General features: G+C 37.0%; 1 protein-coding gene across 1 annotated transcript in view; it reads right to left on the bottom strand.

Annotated features, from left to right (window-relative positions):
* Positions 1–25,569, bottom strand: part of Gucy2f (guanylate cyclase 2F, retinal) — a 142,918-nt gene that overhangs the window by 38,286 nt on the left and 79,063 nt on the right. The window contains exons 9-13 of the mRNA XM_004640047.1: positions 12,866–13,042; positions 10,914–11,070; positions 5,895–6,044; positions 2,828–2,976; positions 441–604 (exon numbers count right to left, since the gene is read on the bottom strand). Coding sequence (XP_004640104.1) covers positions 441–604; positions 2,828–2,976; positions 5,895–6,044; positions 10,914–11,070; positions 12,866–13,042 — 797 coding nt within the window. The remainder of the gene's footprint in view (positions 1–440; positions 605–2,827; positions 2,977–5,894; positions 6,045–10,913; positions 11,071–12,865; positions 13,043–25,569) is intronic.

Below are 25,569 nucleotides of genomic sequence, written 5' to 3'. Positions count from 1 at the left end.
AATTTTCTCCAATTTTCTCCTAGAAGATCATATTACAAATGATAAAGTGCCTGGGAAAATTTGGAAATTGTAGCAACAGGAAAGGTTTTCAGCTTAACTGAAAGGGGGGGAAAAACAGAAAGGCTACATTGCCACTTTCCTCTAGAAGCTGAAAGTGATGTCATTTGTGACAAAATCTCAAAGTAACATATTGAAAAACCCAGGTACCAAAATTTTAAATGACCATTATGATGATCCACAGGCAGTAGAAAATTAGGATGTGTGGTCTGTGTCCTTGGTTTTCAATTCTACCTTGATTTGAAAGTGTGGCTCAAACCCACTGGGAATAGAAAGGATATAGTACAGGGAGAGGGAGCAGTTAGTGGACGGGTAATTTCTTCTTCTATTTAAATAGGAAACATTGTTAAAAGTATTCACACTCCTCAGGTGTTCACACAAACGGTGGTAGCATCTGTGTTAGGAGTTTTTCTGTTTTCTGCTTTTCAATTTCCAGCTCCTCAGTCCGCTCACGGATTAAATCTTCCAAGTTGCTAGAATATTGCTCCAACATGCGAAGCATAGAATCAATGATATTGGTCTTTTTCCCCTTATTGAATGTTTTAAACTGTAAGCAAAACCAGAATGAGTAAACAGAGAACGCTTACTTCCCAAATTCAACTCAGGCTTTCTTATCACAAATCTTTTCCTCTAAAAATCTCAGGGAAAAAAAAGATGAGCTCAGATATGAAGAGGAAAAGGTATCAACCATTTTTATGGCCAATCTGGCCCATTCACAGGGCTCCTTACCCAACCCAATGTAATTCTTTCCCTATTTTTCTGGTTGTGAGCAAAGATGCTCTGGGAAAGCAAGCCCTTTTTTCTCTTCAGAGATAATGTCACAAGAATAGTAACCACTTCAAAAGCAACAGAATTTGGTCTTGTGGCTAGGTGTGGTATCAGTGAGGTATGGGGAAAGAGGCAAGGAAGTAATGTTTCACTACTGTAGATCATTGGCCTACTAAATCTTAGTTATTCTGACAGCTACTATGACACCAGTTATTTGACAATAAGTGTTTCCTTGACCATTTGAAGAAGATGGAGAACTATATGTTAACATCTACTGTGATTTTTTACCATAGGGTGTACAAATAATGGTGTCTCTTAGCACATGCCCATTATGTCATTCAGGGACACGTGAAAATTCAACAGGTCTCTGTCCACCCTATACCCAGTTGCTAAGAGGTGGCTACAGGTGAAAAATTTTAAGCACATCTTTTTGGGACTTTATCCATCTCAAGGGCCTGCACATTATATTAGAATCATAAGTGATAGCTCCTTCCATGCTTTATATTCAGCAAGCATGTGGCTGTTTTCATAATAAAGGACTAACAGTAGCTTTGCTGAGCTAATTTCCAAGGCTCTGAGCCAAAGAACCTTCCTATACAGCTAGGAAACTTACACTCTGTGTGAAACCCAATGCCCCACAACAGACATGAGTTTCCTTCTGAACCTAGTCTACATCTGTATGACAGCCAAGGTACTGAGGTTCACTGCATCAGCCAGTTCAGACCTTTTGAGCTTCTCCTATTGCTTAATGTAGGGAACTTACTTCTCTTTTCACTGAACTGATATTAACTGCAGCAAGTTAGGAAGCTAGGCTTGGCATCAGACAGGTTAAACTTTCACTGAAGCATTTTAGTGAGGGTAGCTTCAACAATGTCTTATTTGAAAGTTGAATAATGTATAATCCTCCTATCTATCATTGGCTTTTTGCTGCCTTCTGAAATAACATCTCTAGCATCAGCACAAGGGCAAATGCATTTTCTCCTTCCTCATCTTAAGTTTTTAGAAATTTGACCTTTATGGTCCTTTGCTTTTTCCATACTATTGAATACCTGTTTGAGTAACCTCAAGAATCTTGGCCAGCCTAATGGAGGCATTGTTAGCTGGGGACACGGATGACTTCATAATCAGGGCCCCTCAGGCTTTCAATCCAACTCTTTCTCTTTTCTGCCTCAGAAACCTGCCACTCAGAAAGCATCTCAGTACTGTATTCTAACCCAACTCAAAACGCCTCTGTGCCAGAGCTGACACAGCACTCCTGCAGAGGACCATAGTTTCAGTATCCTATAATTTCAATAAAGCTCTAAACTGCATGCTCTAATAGAAGACCTGTACTCTAGCTTTCCTAGCAGTGTTCACTCTGTCTTTTCTTTCATCCATTTACCCCTTTTTAAGAAAGAACCAACATCTTTAGAAACTTAGTATCTTAAAAGGTAGAGCTTATAATATTCATGTGCCTACCACCTCAAGTAGTTCCCTGGGAACCGAAGATATTTTCTTTTTTTGACATTTCACCTTTACATTTTCACCCTATCTGAATAACCTTTTAAATACCACATCTTTCTTCTGACTCTCAAAAATCAACTTGGAGTCATCTAAGTGGTATACTCATCATAGTTCCCTAGTCTGTGTAAAGCAGACATGATTCTGTGAGGAGTGCCATCTATGCCAGGATATCCATCTTCCAGCATCTGTAATGCCAAACCTCATAGATTCCTGGTGATTCTATTCCATCATTTGAAATGTTATTTAGGCCCAATTGTGTATGGCCTTGGACAGAGACTCAGACACAGAAGATACTCAGAACCATCTCTTGGGCTTTTGGAGGATGTGCTGGTCATGCTGTAGCACCAAATACTTTAAAACAGTCACACCACAGGCTCTGTCTCCAAAGGGAGTACCCCTTTCCCTTTCAAGAAGTTTCTGATAAAGATGCAATGAGTCAGCCTTGGGTAAGCTGGCTTTATGTTGGCTTCTGGCAGTGGTAAGCTTCATAGAGATTTACCTGGTTAAATATGTCATCAAAAGTTGGTCGCTGTTCCACAGCCTCAGACCAGCACTGCTTCATCAGCTGCAGACATTCTGGAGGGGCATACTCAGGAGAAACCACTGGTCTATACACAGGAGGAGGTTTCTTAAGCTTCTTTATAATTTCTGCTCACATGCAAGATGAGAAAAATTTAAAATTAAAAGTGCCATGATTCAACAAAGATAACTCAGTTTTATCTAGGGAAGGGATTGGTCAGAACAAAACATAGAAGGATTGTCTCTCTTTTTTTTCTCCATAGGTGGTTTGAGTATTGATCATACATAAGCAAAACTTACATCAGATATTTGGAAATGGAGTGAGAAATTCATCAACCAAACTATTGGTATATTTCAGGCACAGTTCATCCTGTTTCTGCAAGTTTTAATGTGCATTTTATCTGATATCTACTCTAACAGTGTAACTTCAATGATCTATTCCTCTCATCTACCCCAAATATAGGAGTTGTCCACAGTAAACCCAATTAGCTTTATCTCCTGTCCCAGGCCTATCTCGCATCTGAGCTTTGGGCCCTCATGGGCCTCTAAGCAAAGGTAATCGACAATGGTAGTAAATAGTTTAGGTTTTGTTGCTGGTCAATGAACTCTACTTTCAGAGGAACATTGAGTATAAATGAGACTATGAGCTGAGTACTCTGCATGCATTATTTCCTTGGACTTTAACCATAAGCAGATGAGGTAAACACTTATTTTAATTGTACATGTTAGGAAACTGAGGCACAGAGAGTACCTAACTTTGATAAAGTCATATGGCTAGTAAGTGAGTTCAAATTTGAATCCAGGCAATTTCAACTTACAGCACTCTGCCTGCTTCCAAACACTTCAGACCTCAATTACCTCCCAATTTAGACCCAAAAACCACTAGTGACCAAAGGTCTAGACCATTTTACAAAAGGAGAAAACTACCTGAAAGGAAAACAGAATCATTAACCCTCGACCCATACAGAGACTCAAACTGATTCCTCTGTTTCCAGTCTTGACTTCTCCAAACCTAGCCAAACCATTCAAAGAAGTCTAGCTTTTACATCTGACTTTTCTTCCTAAAATCACAACTTATACTCATTTAACCCAAAGAAGTTTGCACTAGTAATGATTTCTCCATTGCATCATTCTGCATTCGGTGTAATAGATTTTGTGGGAATGGATCACCTGGAATTAGACTGCTTCATTCACTTCTGGGCAAAAGGAATCCTTGTCACTTTTTCAGAACATCATCCATTTCAATGAGTCACCTCTTTGCTTAGGCCTAACATAATGCATGCCCTTGAGAATCTCAAAATCCAGTTTAAATAAACAATAAAGCTACTTTAGCCAAGGTAGGTTACAGCTAAGCATAGAGAGGCTGCTAGGTATACAGTGAAGAAGTCAAAGAAACCTTCCTATAACAAATTTCTGCTGGTCTACTGAAAGGAATTTATTGATTCTTCTGTTTTAATTTCTTATAACTTCTTTTTACCAATTTTGCATGCTTATATGTGACATTCTAAACAACTCATTTGAATACAACATTATGCAATATAACAACCATTATAGATTTCCTATTATTTTGTTTAGTGAAATTCTGCACCATTTCTAATGCATGCTTACTATTCTGCATTCTCTTTAAAAAATAAACAAACTAAAGAGTCAGATAAGGCAATATGGGGAGGATGGGGGAAATTCTAGCTATAATAAGGAGTACTTGCAAAGGCACTGAAGTGAGTGAGACTAAGGTGCTTGCAGGGCACCAACAAGTGTGTGATTTAGAGTGTGGAGAGTGACAGAAGATAACCTAGAGAAGCAGAAAGTGGAAGCCTTTATATGTCATGTAAAGAGCCTGGGCTTCCTTAAACAAGTAATTGGGAACAGTAGTGGACTGTAGGGAATGAGTGATGTGAGATTTTATGTATGGGAAAATAAAGCTAGATTATTAAAACTTTTATTTTAAAACAAATTTGGACTTCTAGAAAAGTTGTAAAACTACTACAATGATTGCCTGTATACCTTTCACTCAGTTTATCTTAATGTTAGTAACTTATCTAACAGTACAAAGAAAATTATAATTTCTGCAATACTGTTTTTATTGTAGTTCTTATGTGAATTTCATCAATTTTCCCTTAATGTTCCTTTTCTGATCTACAGTCCAATTCCAGATCTCATACAGCATGGCACTGTTCTGTTGTTGGGTTTTGTATAGCTGAGGACTGAAAGAAACAAGTTGCTGTGTCTTTATCTCTTCTAAATCTGTACCAGGTCCTCACCCTTTTCCTGTCTTTTGTAATTTACTCTACAGACTTTTGAAGAGTACCAGCCAGGGATTTTTTGAATATCTCTCATCCAGAGTCTGTGTGGTGCTTTTTCATGATCAAATTGCAGTTATGCAATTTTTCTGCAAGAATACCATAGACTATATTATGCCCTTAGAGCAACATGTCAAGTAGACCTAATGGCAGTCCTTGATCACTGTGTTCTGTCTGCAAGACTCTCCACTTATGCAATTATAATTTTTCCATTTGTGATTTGTTTCTTGTGGGTTCACATTTGGCATGCAGGCAGATATCTTGATTCTCCTAAAATTTTTGCCCACTTATTTAACTAGCAATATACCAATTGTGCCTGGCATTCATGTGTTTTGATAGAAAATGGAGATAAAAAATGTGGCATATCACATGGAAATACTGATACTGAGCATCATGAAGGTTACTGAAATACTTAGCAAAAAGTGTCTTAAAAGAAGATTATCTATCTATCTATCTATCTATCTATCTATCTATCTATCTCTATCTATCTATCTATCTATCTATATATCCTATAGACTCTTGGTTTATGTCACAATTTAAAAAAGGAACAGCTTCCTGAGTGGTGGTATTCCTTCCAGATACCTAAACTTTCCCTCTCTATATGCCACTTGAACACAACACTGGGTGATTTTAGACTTGCAGGCTGTTAGCAACAATCCTCTTTTGACAAATCACAAGAGCCTGGCTTAGCCTGATGATCTGGCTAACAGTGGGACTTCTAGTGCCTTTTTCTCACCTTCTGCTTACCTTCAGCAGGCAGTTCCATCATGCAGAATGGAGTACCCCGAACCATCACTTCTTGCATAATGATGGCAAAACTATAGACGTCTCCTGCAAAAGAACCTAATCTGCTGCCTCGTGGGGCTCTCAACAGTTCAGGGGCTGTCCAAAGCAACTCTGTAAAGAAAGCATTATGGAATGAATGCAGGGAGGATTAACTGATATCTACAGTGCTCTCGAGGGCTTGGAAGGCTGCTTTATAATTTTAGTAGACAGAATAGTGTGCTAGTGCCCCCTGGGGTCTGAGTCTATTATTCTAAGGAATTATACACAGGGAAAACATAGCACTCTCACTATCCCAGGACCATGCAAGCAAACACAGAAGAGATGTGGGGAATGGCAAGAAGCTTGAAGTAGAGACACTATCTGGCACTTGTTTCCGTGCTCTCCTGAGCCTTCAAGTATCAGTTGGCAGGTTTCCAGGGAAAGACAAGTGCACTGCCAGACTGGTTGCCATGGATTTGCTGTTTGCTAAGATCTATGTGTGTCTGGTAATTTCATTGTGCTGGGGCTCAAGGATTCACAAGTTGCTTTCTCCAGGTCTTCTCTAAAAGGATTAGATTCTCTTCAGCCCTCTTCTATTTCTTGTACAGCAAAAGGTACAGAAGTTACTGTGACACAGTTTTGACAATATTTATTGAGGATCTGCAATGTACCAGGCACTGTGTTAGGTAGAGTTACAACACCACAGGTATATCACCCCTCTCCCTTGTCCTCAAAGAGTTTCCAGGTAGCTGGGCAAGACAGCCATGGGCACTCTCAACCACAATACAAGAAAGATAATAATAATAAAAGCTACTCTATGGTACAGGGAAATGAATCTATTAAAGACCAAATTTGAATGCCACCGAGTTTCCTGCTGCATTTCAGGCCCCGTGGAGGACAAAAGATTATCACTGCTTTCAGAGCTTATGGCAATCAAAAAACTTGTATTTAAGAAATATATAAAGAAATATAGTCTTGTAGAAAGAACAGTCAAGAGTTGGGAGGTATGCTTTAGTGTTAAATCCTATAAAACTGTTATTTCCGTGGATTGAAATAAATATAGTCCGTTTCATCATGTTGACGCTAATGAAAAACTGAACAGACCAAATTAATCCAGGAAGGCTTCCTGGAAAAGTTAAATCTTAAATAGTTTTGTTAAGAAGGTCAAGGATGCAGCTTTCTGGAGCTGAGAAGGGGTTTTGCAGGGAGAAAGAACAGTATGTGCAAAAGAACAAGAGGCAGAAAGGAGCAAATTGCGGGTGGTTGGAGGGTGGTAAGCAGATTAGCTTGGCTGAAGAGAAGGGCTCTGTTAAAGAATAATGAGAAAAGAGAAATAGGGTTGATGAAGTGGGGGAGGGCGGGTGCTGGAAGAATGAGGGCAGAAGGTGAGAGGCCCTGAGAGCCAAATGAAGGCATTTGGAATGAATACAAGAGGCAGTAGGGGTGCTGGAGCTGGAGAGGGATTTGATGAAAGCTGTGTTCAGGAAGATTAATCTGGCAACCTGCACAAGCAGGGTTAAAGGAGGGGGACTGGAAGCAGGGAGACCAACTAGGAAATCATTGCAGTAAGAGTCTGTGCAGAGGTGAAATGGGCCTGAGTGGGGGTGGGGATAATAGCAACAAGATGGGGGAACAGATACATTGGAAGATACAATGGAGAAGAAAGTGACAAGGCTGGAGTTAGGCTCCCTGTGCCTTGGAACAAACAGGTTGACAACCAGAAATTGGGAGATTGGAGAATGTCTGATTATAGATGTAAAGGGGAAAGTGTCAAGGACCTAACTTTTCATTTTGTTAAATTTAGGGTTTAAGGAAGTAGCCCAAAGGAACAAATTCCTATGAAGCAAGAAGGTTAGTAAAAGGGCAGAGATTTTTCTGGTTGTTGGTGAAATCTAGGAAAGAGAAATCTACTGTGGAAATTCTTGCTTTCACTCAACACTAGTCACAATGATGGAATAGGAAATTCTATCCTTATTCCTCATCATGAACACATCTTCTCTCTTTGCCATTCAGGTATCCCCAGACTTTGTGGCACCCTCAGTCCTTTTGATTTCCCACCTATCACAATAAAAGTCTCAAGCACATTGAGTATAGTGGTTTTGTCTTTATGTCTTCCTGCCTACAAGGACTGATGTGTACAAGTAAAACTAAAAACAATTGAATGGCACTTTAGTCAAAGGAATGCATTTCTAACTGTGGGATTTCAAGCACCATGTTTTTTGGTGGGAAGGGCAAGGCTGTACATTTGGGAGCAAGGAAATGGCAGGTGGCTGCTTCTTTGCAGCATCTTCTCTCGCTGCACGTTTAGAAACATGAGAAATGAAAGGAGGACAAAACTCTCTTGTAAAAAGCTGGGTGAGTAAATACAATCATTACCAAGTAGTATTTTCAGACTGCACTAACATATATGTTGTTAATGGCTAAAATGAGGTTTTATCTGCACTGTTATTTCTATTCTTCATATACTGAGAGTGAGCAGTATTGAATACACTTACAATCTAACTCCATTTCCTCATCCCTATTCCAGAACCAAGTAAGAGCCTCTAGCTACCATTAGACTTGAACTTTCAGAAAAATTAGAAAAACTACTTTGGCTTGTTTTGTACCAGGTGAAGCCCGCAATAACTGTGAGACTTCCTCTGGTATTAAAATCATTCTGAGCAAACCAGGATGTTTTAATACAAAAGAACACAGAACTAGAACTCAAGAGACCTGGGTTTAAAATCTCAACTTGATTAGTATAAAATCTCAACCAATTAGTATACCTTTCCAAGTCTCATTTTTCCCATCTATAAAATGCAAGTGGAGCTAGATGACCTAAAAAGGCTCTATTAGTCCTGTCACCTCAGGCAAGGAAGCAAGATTTTTTCCATTTTATTTGATCAATTTATTCATTCAACAGCTATTTATTCTCCCAGGTACACTAAAGGTACTGAGGGAGGCAAATCTGTCTTCCGCCTTCACAGAGCTTATCATTTGGTGCACATAGAAGAAAGCTAACTCAATGAATTATTTCCTAACATAATAAAGTATTATAACAAATTTGGGCCTGCCAAAGATTATAAAGAGGGCAACTTAGCCAAGTCAGGTGGGGCATGGAAAATCTCTCCATGTAGTGATCCTTATGTCCTGCAGAAGGAATGGAATTGAGTTTGATCCAGGTGAATGCATGACAGAGTGAAGAGAAGAGTGTCTCAAGGAGTGGGCACAGGAAGTATGAAGTCTAGAAATATGAGAGCCTGATGTAAAGAAACAACTGGAAAGAGTTTAGCATAGATGGAATGTATTGACAGAGAAAGAAGGATTAAGCATGAGACTTTGGCAAGGTTCAGAACATGTAAGTCTCACAAGCCATATAAAAAGAATGTGAACCTTATCCCAGGAGCAATGGAAAGCCATTTTGGATTTAGTCATAGCTGAGACATGATCAGATTTCAAATTTAGAGAGCACCCTTTGACTGCAGTGTGAGAAGAAACTATAATTTAGAGAGGAAAAGATAACCACGAGAAATAGTCACACACACACACACACACACATACACACTCTGCAGGCATGCTTCACTAGTCTGTGATCAGATATCAGTACCTTTAAAAGTTGTCAGTCTGTGAATTAAGTAGAACTCTGACAAGGTAGGCATTACGCATTACTTTTTATAGATGACTAATTTTGACAGAATGCTAAATATTTGACATATCTTCTAAAACAAACATAAGGAAACTACTCCAAGCTTTCAAAGAATTAGCCAAATAATAGTCACACAACTGAGTCCTACATACACACACAAAAAAAAGAAAATGGCACTATGATAGTCTTTCACAGTGGTTATCTGTTTTAACTCTTCTAATGCATGAATGGTCAAAGAGGAAATTATAAAGTTTTATTTGGTTGGGTATAGAGGATAGGCTTCAGAGGACCTGAACCAAAATTCTAGAACTGTTGCTAAGTACCTTCAAGATTTGAGAAAATGATGAACCTTTTATTGCCTCGTCTGTGAAATCAAAGAGTTGCACTAGATTACTTGCTAAAGCTGAGTGTTTCACAAGTCTTATAAAGATCAAAGATGAGACCAGTGATGACTGGACTGCCTGTCTCTGTCAGTCATATATCTCTCTCTATACCTTTCATCTTTTTTTCTAAAGAGCCTCTTAAAAATATGAACTTACATTATAGATTTCCATCTTTGCCTTTTGGGGAATATCTATTTCTCTGTGTTTTTGCGTTATTAGGTCTCCTCCTCACACTTGCAACATTAAAACTTCTAATGCTTAAGTTTTCTGTATGTGTTTAACCCTGTTCAATCATCTTCTTTTCCTGCTTTCTCTTTTTTTCCCTCTTTTCTGTCAGTTCAGTTTCCTCAGGTTCTCACTCACCCCCCCATCTCAGATTTCTCCTGTTTTTTTGATCTGTTGTGACTCCTACAGACATTGCTTAGTGCTACAACTGGTGCACTAATTGAAAAGAGAAATATAAAATAGATGTAACAGGCATGCCTACTTATTTACCACAAGGCTACAGTTGTATACAAAGTCTTCCCACACAACCAACTCAGAACACTTTTTGCTGAGGTCCCTTCTTCACTTCTTCTTCTTTGATAGACACAGCACTGGTGTGCATTAGTGACATCCCATTCTAGAATGTACTTTGTGGGGGTCCAGTTTCCCAATTATCCCCTATTCAGTCTGACAAGTATTTATTGAGCACCTACTGTGTGCCTAGCACTCAGCAAGATTCTCCAGGGACTTCTGGGGTCTGTAAACAATGCAGCCTAATCCTCCCACAGCAGGAACTGAACATTATTGCACTGGCTTTGTTCAGAAGGATAGGCTGGGCTGAAGTTACATCATGCAGACTTCATTCAAGTCCCCTGGCTTGGAAATGAGGCTGGATTTTCAACAAAAGTGGTGAGTTGAAATCAGCCTGCAGCTTTAATTCATGGCATATTCATATTTGAAATTTAGAGTTATCTTGAAGGAATCAAAAGGGCACAATTCATTGCCTACCTTCTGCAGAAGGTTCTTCTTCAGAGAATCTTAGCATTTCTAATATGTCATTAAAGCCATAATCTGTCACTTTTAGTACAAAACGCCCATCTACCACACAGTTCCGAGACTTTAGTCTTCCATGAACAAATTCTCTGTGGTGTAAGTATTTCATCCCCTGTAGATGATAAAAAAGAATTTATTTAGCAAGTCATTTAACTATTTTGTGCTTTTAGAGCCACTCTCTGAGATTATTAATGGGATGATTTATCATGTTCCAGAATTCAGCCTTTTTCCTCATATGCAGACAAAGTAGGATTCTGATGAAGTTTTTGGGTCCCGTATAGCTGTAAAATGGTATAGCTAAATGAAGGCTCATCTCTTGTACATATGGACCATTACTGAGAGATTTACTAACATTTCAGACACATGATAGATTCATACACATATTGATACAATTGCAATAATAGGAAAAGTCTTATTTTCCTCAATAGGTCTAATGCAATTCTTATTTATTATTGGAAGGACTGGAAACACATACAGCTTTTGGGTGGACAATTTGGAAATAGCATTTAAAATGAAAGATATGGATACTCTGCGGTCTGTGGATCTACTTCTCCTCCAGAGAAATATTTACATGAAACACAAAGAGACAGAAGAATGTTCATAGCAGCTTTGTTTTTGTAATACTATATAATTAGAAATACATGGGGCTGGGGAAATGGATCAGTGGAATAAGTGCTTCCCTGGCAAGTGCAAGGGACTGAGTTCAACCCCCAGTTCTGTCAAAAATAAAAAGAGGGAAGAATAGCTGTTTGGCAGCCATCATGGGACATTCACATGTGATCTTCCAAGGCCATCATATGTGTTTCATACATTCATATTTATAATGCAGTCAACCCACAACAGTTTGTGCTGACCCTTTTTAGGTGCTTGGCTCAGTTTTACAGTCTGAAACCCCTTTGTATTTTCATGTTTTACATTTTGTGCACTCAGAATGTCTTCATTGTCCAGTATTTCCCAAGAGTCTACAAAAGACAAGATTTCTCAGGTTGGCTTAACACTTGATTTTCATTCATCACAGGCCCAAGAGGACTAACATAGGCCTCTCTCATAGCATATTGGACTGTGCTTACATAATGAGTAGAAAGGGAAGCAGAGTAAGAATCAGAAAATTTGAATTCTGTTATCATCTCTGCCCTTTAACAGTTACTTGTTAAACTCCTATTCTGTGTTCCAGATGCTACATGATAAAGTACCTCTGAACATCTATAGGAGAAGGCTAATCACATGCATCTTACAGAGAATGGGAATGACATAATGTTGTCCCTGTCCAAGTTCCTTTGAAAAGATTTAGGCCACTACACAAAAATCAAGATTGTGATAAACATATAGGAAATTAAACAAGTAATTGGTGATCTGTATCACCCCAGAAAAGTGTATTACCCAATTTGAATATCATTGCATAGAGCTCATGTGCTCCACAGAAGCTCATCCATGAAGCCATTGCTTATTACTAGTCCTTGACACATATAATAGAGGTGCTGTTTTATAGAACTAGTGATATTTTAGTTTTTCAGTGGCACTGAGTTCCACATCTACATATATAATAGGCAAAGTTCTATCACCCAGCTCTGGAGTGAGCCAATTAAGAGTGCACTAAGTAGAGTCCCACATCCATAAAGCAGAGAAATGGACTGAAAAAACAACTAGTCAATGTACAAGAGTGTTTGATTACAAACAGGAACTACGCAAAATCTGGCCCTCAAATTGAAAAGAGATCAAACACTTTCTGTATACATGCTTTATAACAGATCAGTAAAAGTACCTTGAGAAAGGTTTGGGGACAGACCTCGGAAGAAAGCTACTGGAGTGAAGTGACCACAGTGACCTTGGGAAAAATAAAACATCTTGAAATATTAAAGTTCTAGTCTACAGGGAAACTCCAAGATTTCCTCAGTGTTTCCATTGACCTTGATGAGATCCAGCAGGAGTGATGATTTAAACATCCAGTCAAGTTTCACATCCTCATTTATCAGTATGTCTTCTAGGCTTCCTCTTGAACAGAATTCTGTCACAATGGCAAACATCCCCGAATCATAGAAAAAGCCCAGCAAAGGATTAATATTCTCATGCCGAAGGTCTTTTATCTGGAAACAGAAGGGAAAGAAGTATCACAGCTATTTTCTCTCAATTAGGAATGAGAATTGCAGACATTACCTTTCCCTCATTCTTTTGACTGGTGGCAGAATTTTGGCTGTCATGGTTCCCAACTGCTAGTAAATTCTTGTAATTGTACCAGGCCATATACAAAAAAGGAGATGAACAGGCTAGGAATAATCTAATTATATGAACCCTTAAAAGCAGAAGATGAAGTCAAAAGTAAGAGACAAAGCATGAATGCTTGTACTCATTTGAAAATGAAGGAGGGAGGTTATTGCAAAGAAATGTGTGTAACATTAACAAACTAGAAACAGCCTTCAGTCTATGGTGAAGAATGGGGACCTCAATCCTACAACTGCCCTGAACTAATTTCTCCCATAAACCTAAACAAGCCAGGAAATAGATTGTCCTACTCAAGCCTCCAGATGAGGATCCAGTGTAACTGACACCTTGACTTCAGATTTGTGAGCTGCTGAGCAGAATACCCCAGCTGAATCTGTTTAGAGTTCTGATCTATAGAACTGTGGGTAGTAAATTGTTGTTTTAGGCCTCTAAGTTTGTGCTAATTTGTTATAGCAATAAGAAAAAGAATGCAATAATCGATGTGTGAAATTTCAAAGAGCGATCTCTTTTAGCATACTTATAAGCAATCACTGGAGCTTGAGCTTTCTTTCTAACTCCTTTAGGACTCTGAAATGGAGATCAGTGATCCAAGATAAATACAAAGGGCCAGGACAGTAAAAGATAAAGTAGGTTGTCTTTCTGTAAATATTTACCTACTAATATTTATCTGAACCTATTAAAATAACTTTCTTACTCAAACATCAGGCTAAAACTTACAAAACTTGTCAGAATAAACCTCTAGTATTTTGGTTACATTTTCCTTTTATATCCATTAATTTTCATTACAAGTGTTAGAAGCATATAGCATGTCCTTACATTGTCCAAAGGATGAAATTATGTGCTAGAGAAGCAGAAATAAATAAGATTTAAGCACTGTTATGAAAGAGCTCACATTCAATGAGAGGTGAGAGTCAAATAATCTGACAATTTGTTCTGAAGGAATAGGAGGTAACGTATGAGAGAGCTCAGGTTCCACCTAGATCTCTACTTCAACTCAGGAAGTCAGAGAAAACTTCCTTAAGGAGGTGATATCTAGACTGTATTGAGAGGCAATAAAGAGTTGGCAAAGTGAAAGTGGTGTGATGAAAGGTCTAAAAGTGACAGTGTGTCGTTTTGAAACTGAAACAGGTCTGGTTGCAAATTCAAGAAATTACAAGAGGAAGAATATAAAATACAAAGCTGGAGGAATGGACAGGAGCTACATCATATGGAATGTTAAGAAATATGCTATGAAATTTGACATACTATAGGTGCAGCATACATGATATCTATTATTTTTATTACATGGAGGGTAAGAGGAAAACAACTTCATAATCACTTTCAAAGTTCCACTTGTGTTCCTGAGTAAATAGTGATGCTTGATAGAAAGGGAATTCATAAACAGTACAGTAGTGGATGTGTTGGTTCCCCAACCATATCCCTTTTACTATGCATTCCCCAGCTGCTATGAATGTTAGCTGATGACTATCAATCTGCTATCAGGAAAACTGTCCTAGGCCCAAGCTAAAGATGTGCCATCTTACCTACAAGCTTAACTTCCACTCACAGACCTCAGGCAATGGCAGCTGGAGACAGTACAAAAGCTTAACTTCCTAGCCTCAAGATGGGACTCATGATACAGAATGTGCATCAACATTTCCCTATGAGATCATACTGCAGTTAGTGTCCAGCTGAGATTCAATATTTCTGAGCTTTTATCTCTGCTTCATCTTGCTTCTCTTACTCTTTTCAATGGATACTAGACTCTTAATAAATTATTTCAACAGGAATTTCTATCTTTGGCTCAGCTTTTAGAAATACTGGATTATGGCACATAGGAAAGCAAATTTGATGGTGAAGAAGGCTGGTAGATTTAGTCTGGGATATATTGCAAATGAGGTAACTATGGAGCATTAATGTGAAACTATTTCAGACTGTTGTATTTTCAGGGTTTGGAGCTCAGAACAGAAGTCTGATCTGAATGCATAGACTTGGGAATTGTAAACATGGAAATGATAGATAAAATCAATGAGACTCGGACTAGGGATATAGCTCAGCAGCACAGCACCTAGGTGGCAAGCTCTGGGTCATGAGTTCAATTGCTGGTACAAAATCAGTCAATGAGAGTGTATTAGTTTTCCCAAGGGAGGAACATATAATAAAAAGAGAAAAAGGATATATGTTAATATGTAAAGGGTATTGAAGTGAAAAATCACTGCAAAAAGACTTAGGGAGGCCACAGAAATAGAGAAAAGCTTTTTAAGCATATTTTTACCACCACAGGACAAGCTTCAGGAATGTAAGATAAATATCAGAAAGAATTTCAGGGAAATGTGATAAATACCAGAGAAGCCAAGTTTCATCAAGAAAAGTATCTGGCAAATTTGATCATCAAGAAATCATTCAGGGTGGGCCAGATAGCCACGCGGACTAGAGCTCTTGCTTAGGCAGAGTGCAGAGGCCAGGGTTCAATCCCCAGCGTGCTGTGTCGCCGGCCCCTGCGGCATGCTGAAGCAGGACATGGTGGCTAGTCTGGATACATTAAAAAAATCATTCATTACCAAAAAATTAGCATACAAATTTGTTTAGACAGACACACAAACATAAACACATGCATATTATTTATAAACACATACATAGTTGGCGCTCTTTTTTATGTATTTAGTACAGGGTCTACAGGGTCTTACTACACAGTTCGGACTTGTAGTGATTCTTCCTGTTTTTCAGCCTCTCAAGTGCTGGGATTACAGACACGCATGCCACCACACCGTCTCAGTCACCCTCTCAGGGCTACCTGGGGGCGGGGCCAGCATAGCAGGCTTGGATCAAACCTCCAGCCCCTAAGTCTACCTAACCAGGTAGCTTTACTCCACTGAGCTATCTGGAAAGCCCATGTAGTTGGCTTTCAGTATACATGGGTTCACTTTGACTTAACCACCACAGATCAAAACATTTCCAATTTTGCATTTGTATTGAACATGCACATATTTTTCTTGTCATTCCCTAAACAATACAGTACAACTTTTCAAACAATTTTTACATTGTATTAAATACTATAATCTATTATTTATTTTTTATTTTATTGAGAAACAAATACCAATGAGACAGAGTCAAAACTGATTAATAGCACAGTTTCAATAATTAATACATTGTACATTGTTATCTTCTTAATGGTTACCCATAGTACAAGATTCAGACAGGATATCCTGTCCAAACACTATTAGTACAAATCTTTCTTCTCATCGAATTGAGTGAAAGTAGCTGTATACCTATCCTAACTATTCTGTATATACAGATACAAAATGGTCCTTCCTTTGTATCCCCTTTTTTTGTTTAGTCCTGTCAGAGATGGGTATTCCATTGGCATCTAAACACTATAGGTGCGTGAATTCAGAAAAACAATCCAACAGAGTCCAGCAGTCCACAATAGTAGTGGGTTATCCACAGAAGTTGTTGACTTGAGCCTTTCACAGCTCAGCATATTAATATGGCTTTAATATTAATATACCTCATTTTTACACTTTTCTGCTGGATGGTTAAGATCTAAATACTATAATCTAGACATTATTTAAAATACAAAGGAAGATGTGCATAGATTATATACAAAATACATATATTTTGTGTTAGAAACTTGAATATCAATAAGTTTTGTATCATGGGTCTTGGAATCAATCATATGTAGATATTATATAACTATATAAGAGATCTGATTTAAAAATGGTTAATATTTAAATTTTAAAAATTGCTTACAGTCAAATACAGATTGCCACTAAACACATTTAGAATATACCTGCTCCTTTCAAGCACACTAATTCCACCATTCTTGGCACTTTCTGAAGCAGTTCAGGAAGTCCTTTTTAGCAAGTTATTGTTTTTTGTTTTGTTTGTTTTGTTTTGGTTTAGTGTGGTTTTTGCAGAACCAGGGATTGAACTCAGGCCCTTACACTTGCCAGGGAAGCGCTTATTCTACTGAGCCATCTCCCCAGACTCAAGTAACTTTTAATGGTGCTACTATGGCTGCCTCAGTGTCCTGAATCCACTCAGATGTTCACCTTTCATGATAATTTTGATTTTGAAGAAGAACCAGAAATTACATGATGCCAGATCCAGTGAATAAGGTAGATGAAGATACACCACACTATTTTTATTTGGCAGAAATTACCATTTATGGTTTGAATTAACTCAAGACACCAAAGTGCCTACAAAAACAACTTATAAAAGACTATTTCTAGGATTGCTTCAGAAAGTAGCAAGAATGATGAGATAAATGTACTCAATGAAATGAATATTTTGAGGGGGATTAATAGCATTGTATCTTTTATTCCAATAAAGATTTCTATTTTAAGCATGTACCATGTTTTGTGATCACACCTCGTATAGTTGGACATATGTACTGATTTGGAGTATGACATTTTCATAAAAGTAACTGTATTTACTGCTAGGATAGTGTTTTAGTTGCTGTGTTAGAAGGGTAGGCAGAGATTAATTTTAGTCTTACAAAGTTTCAGAAAAATTTTAAGTGGGTTAAGAAGTATTTAAAATAATCTAGATCAGGGGCCAGGAGATGGCTCAGTAGAATAAGTGCTTCCCTGGCAAGCACAAGGGTCTGAGTTCAATCCCCGGTTTTGCCAAATAAATAAATTAATTAAATTAAATTAAACAAAATAACCTATATCAGTATTGATCTGGGAATAGAGTCTCTGTTATGCTTGATAGTTTTCTATGGGCTATGGGGCTAACAAAAATCTTTAGAAACACGAAATATATAAACTTTGACCATTTGGAGGCAGTTAGCTAGGTAGAAATTATGGAACAGGTAAAATATATATCTACCCATTAAAATTTCAAATTGCTAATGTAAATGTTTCAAACATTCTCCATCTCTTAGAGTTGTCCAGAATCTTAGGACATAACTTCATGTAGTATCTACCTGTTTCCTGCATGAGATCTCTGATAGTTATAGGTGAGGATGGTTGCTTATAAAAATCTTGCAAAGAACTAGGCCCAAAATCTTCTAATATTAGGACAGCTAGTATAATACTAGATGTTTTAATAAATACACTCCCCAATATTTAATATAATTTGGTGCTGGCAATTGAACCCAGGGTCTTGTATGCTGAGTATATTATCTACTGCTGAAATATACTCCCAGCCACAGAAGTTTAATTCTCACACAAACAAGAGCACACAATGGATATTCTTAGTTGACAGGTGACTTTCCTCCAATAGGGTGATTCAATAACTCAAGATACAGAGTTGTATGACTCTTCCATGTCTTATGGCCTTGTCGCCATTTACATTTTTCTGTAGATGTTGGAAAATAATGTGGAAGGGAGCCTATTTGTTCCTAAAAGCCTTAGCCTAAAAATGGTACCTATAACATCTTGTAACATTCTATTAATTGGAATTTAGTTATATAACTGTACTTCACACCAAAAGAGGCTGGAAAAGGTGGATTAGCTCTTTGCCCAATGAGAAAAGGAAACAGATTTGTTTCATATATCTAGAAGCCTGTGACATAACCACTTTTACTCTTTCTTCTAACACCTGCAGATCCCAGAGGTTTTATATATTTGACACATAAGGGAATGCAACTTTAGAAGAAATTGCTTTATTTACTACATTCATTCTGACTTTCTATGTTTATCTTAACTGGTTTGGGTTTTAGTGGGCTAGGGCAATTTTCATAGGTATCAAGCCAGGCTTTTATGCTTAAGGCAGTTTTGGTGATCAATAACTGCTATTTTCCGAAGAGAAATTTTAACCTTGATTTAGATCACCTTAAATGAGAAACAAGCCCATACTCTAATTCCTTAAGTTAAATCCTTCTCAATAAACTGACCACCAGCATTTTCATGCTCAAAATACAGTAATCCTTGATTCCATTCTTTCCCATCAATATGCACACAGGCAAGTGATATGTTTTATAGCTCCAAAATAGATCTCAGATCTTGTTTCATTCTATGATGTTTTAAGCATGTGGACGTGTGTACATATGAGTACCTATTGTATCAACCATTAATGCCTATTTTGGCAGCAAGATTTTCTAATTCCATGGACTAACTGTCTACTCATGTTTACGTATATCACTTTATTTTGTTTCATTATAATAGAAAACTACTGTTCAAGATTTCCTATCCGTCTATCAACCTATCCACTATCTACTACCCAAATGCCAATGGCCATATAAAATTTATTAGCTAGGCATTAATCAAAGACTTCTGATGTTATATTTTCCAACAAATAATTCTTTATCAATTTAATAAACATTTATTAAATACCGACTATGTGTTAAGCCATGAGCTAAGAGTTGAGACTAAATGGTGTAAAAGCTATCATAAGCTATTGTAGATCACCATTCCTGATGTCACAAATTTTGAAAACTATATAACTGCAAAAGGCATTTTAAAAGACACTGGAGAGATGGAGAAACAAAAATAATAGAAAATTCAAAGAGGCAAGGGAATTCAACATGGCTATCTAGAGGAGGAGACCCATTTGAGAAGCTCAGAAAGAATCCACTAAGAAGACATTTAGAAAATGAGACGGTCTCTGAAACTGAAAATTTGCTTTAGAACCAACCAGCTATGAACTGAAAGCTCAACAGACTGTAAACTATAAAATACCCTTCCTCCTTTTACTTTGGGTGCCAAGAATTTTGTCTCAGCAATAAGAATAATAACTAAAACAAAATTGTTAGATAAAGGTGATAAATCACCTGTAAAATAAACCTATCAGACTTACAGCAGACTTCTCGACACAAACCTGAAAGGGCAGGACAGTATGGACTGAAGTTTTTTAAACCCTAAAAATAAACGACTTCCACACCCATCTTATGTTTCCTGTAAAACTGCCCATTGAAATTATGGAGAAAGAAAGTATTTCCACGAAAAGGAGCACTTCAACAAATTCATGAGCACCAAACTAGCATTACAAAAGAATTCTCAAGGATATCCTAGAATGAGTGAATGAAACCAACAATTCCAGTGAATCAAAGATAATGAATATAGCTGGAAGGATGAGCAGCTAAACAAAAAGGGGAAAGAGGAAATCAGCAACAGAAAGATAATGTAATGACAGGAATATGATGATATCTCTCGGTAATAACTCCCCATCAATTCCCAAATCAAAAGACACAGATAGACAGAATAGATCAAGAAACAAAACTCAATAATATGAACTGTACAAGAAAAACACTGAACCTAAGAGGGTACTCACAGATGGATGGCAAACAACATTCCATGCAGTGGGAACACAGGAGGCTATCCTAACTTCAAAGCAGATTTCAAGCCAAGATCAGAAGAGATAAAGAAGACCATTACATATTGGTTAAGAGAACAATTCAACAGAAAGAAATAACAACTATAACCATATACACAAAAAATACCAGCGCACAAAGCAAACAGACATGTGACTTGAGATGAACACCAATACAATGTTCAAGGGGGAAATCTTACCATACTGTCACAAATGGATGGATCAACTAGACAAAAAAACCAATAAAGAAATATTAGAGTTGAACCAAAGCTTCAAGTAAATGTCTACAGTGTGTTCCTTCCAAAAACAACATAATGCATATTCTTTTCAGTAGCACACAGCACTTTGCAAAATGGACCACATATTAGCCCATAAAGTAATTTATTCAATGTGAAAGAATTGAAATTATCCTGTACATTTTATTTGATCATACCACAAGGAAACTAGAAATCAGTGTCTTTTACAATACAGAAGCTATGCAAATAAATAAAGATTAACTAATACCCACTCGAATAATCAGTGGGACACAGAAGAAATCAAAGAAATTAGGTAATATCTATAATCAACAAATAATGCCAGTATGACATACCAGAATCTATGGGTCACAATGAAAGCAGTCCTAAAATGAAGTTTATAGCAGTGAATTTTCACATCAGAGAAAGAATGAGCTCAAATAAATTTCCCAATAATGCACTTCAAGGTCTTAGGAAAACAAGAACAAGCAAAATTAATGCTTAAAATTTTTATTTTGATCAATTTCACATGCTTATATCTGGTAATCTGAGTACATTGAAGACAACAATGTGCAATATAAAATTGCTGAATACCTATCATCTTGTTGGTTGGCTTTTTTGAAATTGTGTATCATTTCTAATGTCTTACTTTTTATTCACTTTAAAATAAAAAAGTCAATGAAATTGAAAATAAAAAAACAAGAGAAAGAATCAACAATTTGAAGCATTCTTCCTTTAAAAGATTAAACAACTTAGACAAACACTTAGTAAAGCTTACCAAAAAAGGAAAACAAGGACCCAAATCCATGCAATTAGAAATGAAAAAGGAGAAATTACAAAGGATTCAGCCAAAATTCAGAATATTATCAGTAATTACTTTGAGAAACTGAACTTTAAAGAAATAGATTTTGGAAAAATGTATAAATTCCTAGATATATATGAATTAGCAAATCTGAACCAAGAGTTATAAAAATCCTAAATAATATGCTCACCTTGGCATCACACATACTAAAATTCCTGAATAAGGCAGTGTTAGCTAGTAAAATTGAAGAAGAAATTTTAAAAACCTAAGAAAAAAGAAAAACACATGTCCCGATGGATTCACTGTCAAATTCTACAAGAAGTTTAGAAATCGTGAGTACTACACAAACTCTTTAGTGAATTTGAAACAGAAGCACTATTTCCAAAGTCATTCCTGGAAGCAAGAATTGTTCTAATTCTAAACCCATCCCAACCAAAAAAAAAAAGAAAAAGAACTATTTGCTAGTGTCTTTAATAAACATAAATATAAAAATTTTCTATAAGATACTGACAAACAGAATGTAGATCACACAAAAAGATCTTATATCAAAAAGATCATGCATCATGACCAAATGGGTTTCCTTCCAGGGATGCAGGAATGATCCAATATATGTAAATCAATAACTGTAATACAGCACATAAACATAAAGAAGGAGAAAAACCACATGATCACCTCAAAACGCATTTGACAAACTCTAACATCCATGTATCCTAAAGAAAACACATGTAGAATGTCTTTGTTTCAATGTGAAAAAAGCAATGGTCAGCATCATATTAACTAGAGAGAAGTTGAAAGGTTTCCTTCTAAAACCAGGAACAAGGCAAGAATGTTTAGTACCATTTTTGTTCAACATACTTCTCAAAATATTGGCTACAGTAATTAGAAGAAAAGAAAAAATAAATTTGATATGATATAGGGCAGGAAGAAGTTAAGTTATTATTACTTGCAGGTGATACTTTTCTCACATAGAAAACCGCAAAACTGCACCAAAAGATTCTTAGAATTAATAAACAAATTCAGTAGAGTAGCAGGACACAAAGTCAATTCTCAAACAGCAATAGAATTCCTGCATACCAATAACAAATTCACTGAAAAGGAAACTAAAGAAGCAATACCTTTCACAATACCATCAAGAAAAATGAAATATTTAATAACCAACATAAACAACTAAGTAAAACAACTTTACAATGAAAATTATAGTACTCTAGAAGAGATCAATTATGATATGAAAAATAATAGAAAGATACCCCCTGTTCCTTGGTAGGCAGAATCAATATAGTCAAAATAGCCATACTTCCTGAACTCTTTTATAGATTTGATGCAATACTATTCCAAGAACCAATAATATTCCTTACAGAATTGGAGAAAGCAATCCAGAAATTAATGTGGATCTAGAGGAGAGCCAGAGGGGGCCTGGCCATTAGCTCAGTTGTTTAAGTGCCAGCCTCAGGATACTGTGGTTTGATCCCCAGATCCTCATGCCTTACCAGACCTGCTCTTAAGGCATCCTGAGCCAGCCAAAAAAAAAAAAAGAAAGAAAGAAAAAGAAAAAAGAAATCCTTCTTAGGGAAGAGCCAGAATAGCAAAAGCAATTCTGGACAACAATGGCAAGGCAGGCAGCATCACAATCCCAGACTTAAAGTTATACTACAAAGATACAGTGTTTTTAACTATAAACACTGATTTTTAAATGTTTTTCTTAGTTTCAGATATACTATTTTTTTAAAGTGTAATTATACAACATAAATTTCCTTTAGGTGATGTGTGTAATAAACTGCTACAAATGCAGTAATAACTGTAAGGAGAAACATTTTGACCACTGATAAGCCATAGAACTATTCAAATGAACTGCATGAGGGTAGTCCAATAAAATAGATCACTCGACCAGTCACTAAAGAGAAAGGTGTTAGTTAAGTTTGACATCAGACAAGTTAGATGTTTTGAAAACAAATAATTACATTGAACATAGTCACTCAGAAAAATGAATATTTGAAAATAAAAAGATACAGTGTTTAAAAAAATAACAGCATGGTCATGGCAAAGAAAAAAACAGACTTTTGGTTCAGTGGAACAGAACAGAGGATACAGAAACATATTTAGGCACAATCAACTTCATCTTTAACAAAGGCGCCAAGTCCCTTTGCTAGAGGAAATCTTCCCTCTTTAGCAAATTGTACTGGGAAAATTGTCCATCCATATACCAAACATCAAATGTAAAACCACATTTTTCACAATGCACTAAAGTAAAATGAAAATAGATCAAAGATCTAAACATTAGAACACAAACAATCTGCTGGCATACAAAACAGGAAACATTCTTGAAGGCATAGGCATAAGCAAAGACTTTCCAAACAAAACCCTGGTTGCACAAGAAATACTACCAAGAGTCAACAAATGAGATCATATAAAATTAAAAAGTTTCCTCACAGTGAAGGAAACCACCAACAGAGTTAAGAGACAATCTGCAGAATGGGAAAACAAATTTTGTCAGCTATTCCTAGAGAGCTAATATCTAAAATATATGAAGAACACATAAAAATTAGATCCTCCAAATTAGATACCTGTTATGGTTTGTGTCTAGTTGTCCCCCCAAAGCTTTGTGCAGTCATTGCAGCGGCTTCTAGAATTTGTGATTAATTCACGATAATGCTGGGATTATGAATGTGAGTGCTGTTCCTACTATGAGGTGGGTAATCTGCATTCCAATGTAAGAAGAAATGTGATAGCCAGCTGCTGCTGCTGCACCCTCCCTTTTTCTCTTTGCTGTTTTCCTCAACCATAAACTGTTGCACTCTGCCATGTGCCACTCTACCTTCAAGCTAGTCAAGTATGGACTGAAACCTCCACTAACTGTAAACTAAACAAACTTTTCCTTCCTAATTTGGGGTGTCAGGTATTTTGTCCCAACAATGAGAGAAGAGTAACTGACACAATACCCAACCCAAAAATGGGCATTTGAAATGAGTAGATACTTCTCACATGAAGAAGTACAAATGAAAAATGTTCATATCTCTGACCATTTGAGAAATGCTAATTAAAACAGTAAGATTCCCCTTCACTCCAGAAAGAATGATTACAATCAAGAAATCAATGAATAACAAATAATCATGAGTTCATGTGGAGAAAGGAACATTTCCTCATTGTTGGTGGGACAGTAAACTGATACAACCACCATGGAAAATTGTATGGATATTCCTCAAAAAACCAAAACTAGAAATTCAATTTGATCAGCTATTCCCCAACTAGGTATCTCTTACAAGTGCTAGATCTACTATATCTTTCAGATTTATGCATACTTGTGTTTATAGCAGCACAATTTATAGTAGCTAAATCTTAGAAAGAGTCTATATGTCCATTAAGAGAAGGATGGATAAGGGCCGGCCAAGTAGCTCAGTGGATTAAAGCCTGGTCCCTGCGTCTGCCCAGGCTTCGATCCCCAGCCTGCCCTGTCAGCCCTGCCCCTGGGGAGCACTGAGAGGACAATTAAGACTGGTGTGGTGGTGTGTGCCTGTAATCCCAGCTTGTGGGAGGATGAACACAGATGGATCACTACGAATCCAATCTATGTAGTGAGACCTTGTAGAACCTGTACTAAAATACAAAAGAGAGACAGAGAGAGAAGGATGGATCAAGAAAGTACAATATGTACACACAGTGGAGTACTACTCTGCCATAAAGAAAGACAAACTTTAGTTGTTTGTTCAAAACTAGATGTACATTGAGACCATAATGTTAAGTGAAGTGAATCAGACACAAGCTTAAATATCACATGGATTCTCTTATATGAGAAACTTATTGTATAAACAAAGTATGAAATAAAAACCAGATAATAGAAAAGAGAGGAAAAAATTTCAGTGTATAACCTTATCAGACCCAAAAGCTACAACTCTTGTTGCATAGGTCCTTCTTTACCTTGATCTTAACCATCCAGCAGAAAAGTATAAAAGCTATTTGTTTCTCAATAACATTATGGAAAAAAATTAAAGAATAAAAACTGAAACACTAAATCTTCTGGAAGAGAAAGGAAGTAGAAACCTTAAGGACTGCTAGTGGGAATGTAGACTGGTGCAACTGTGATGGAAATCAGTGTGGAGACTCCTTAGAAAAGTTGGACTGGAAA

Source organism: Octodon degus, unplaced genomic scaffold (genome assembly GCF_000260255.1).
Source record: "Octodon degus isolate 3935 unplaced genomic scaffold, OctDeg1.0 scaffold00117, whole genome shotgun sequence".
In the NCBI taxonomy this organism is placed as follows: domain Eukaryota; kingdom Metazoa; phylum Chordata; class Mammalia; order Rodentia; family Octodontidae; genus Octodon; species Octodon degus.
The sequence above is the reverse complement of the archived record's forward strand: the minus strand, read 5'-3'. Positions and strand labels throughout refer to the sequence as shown.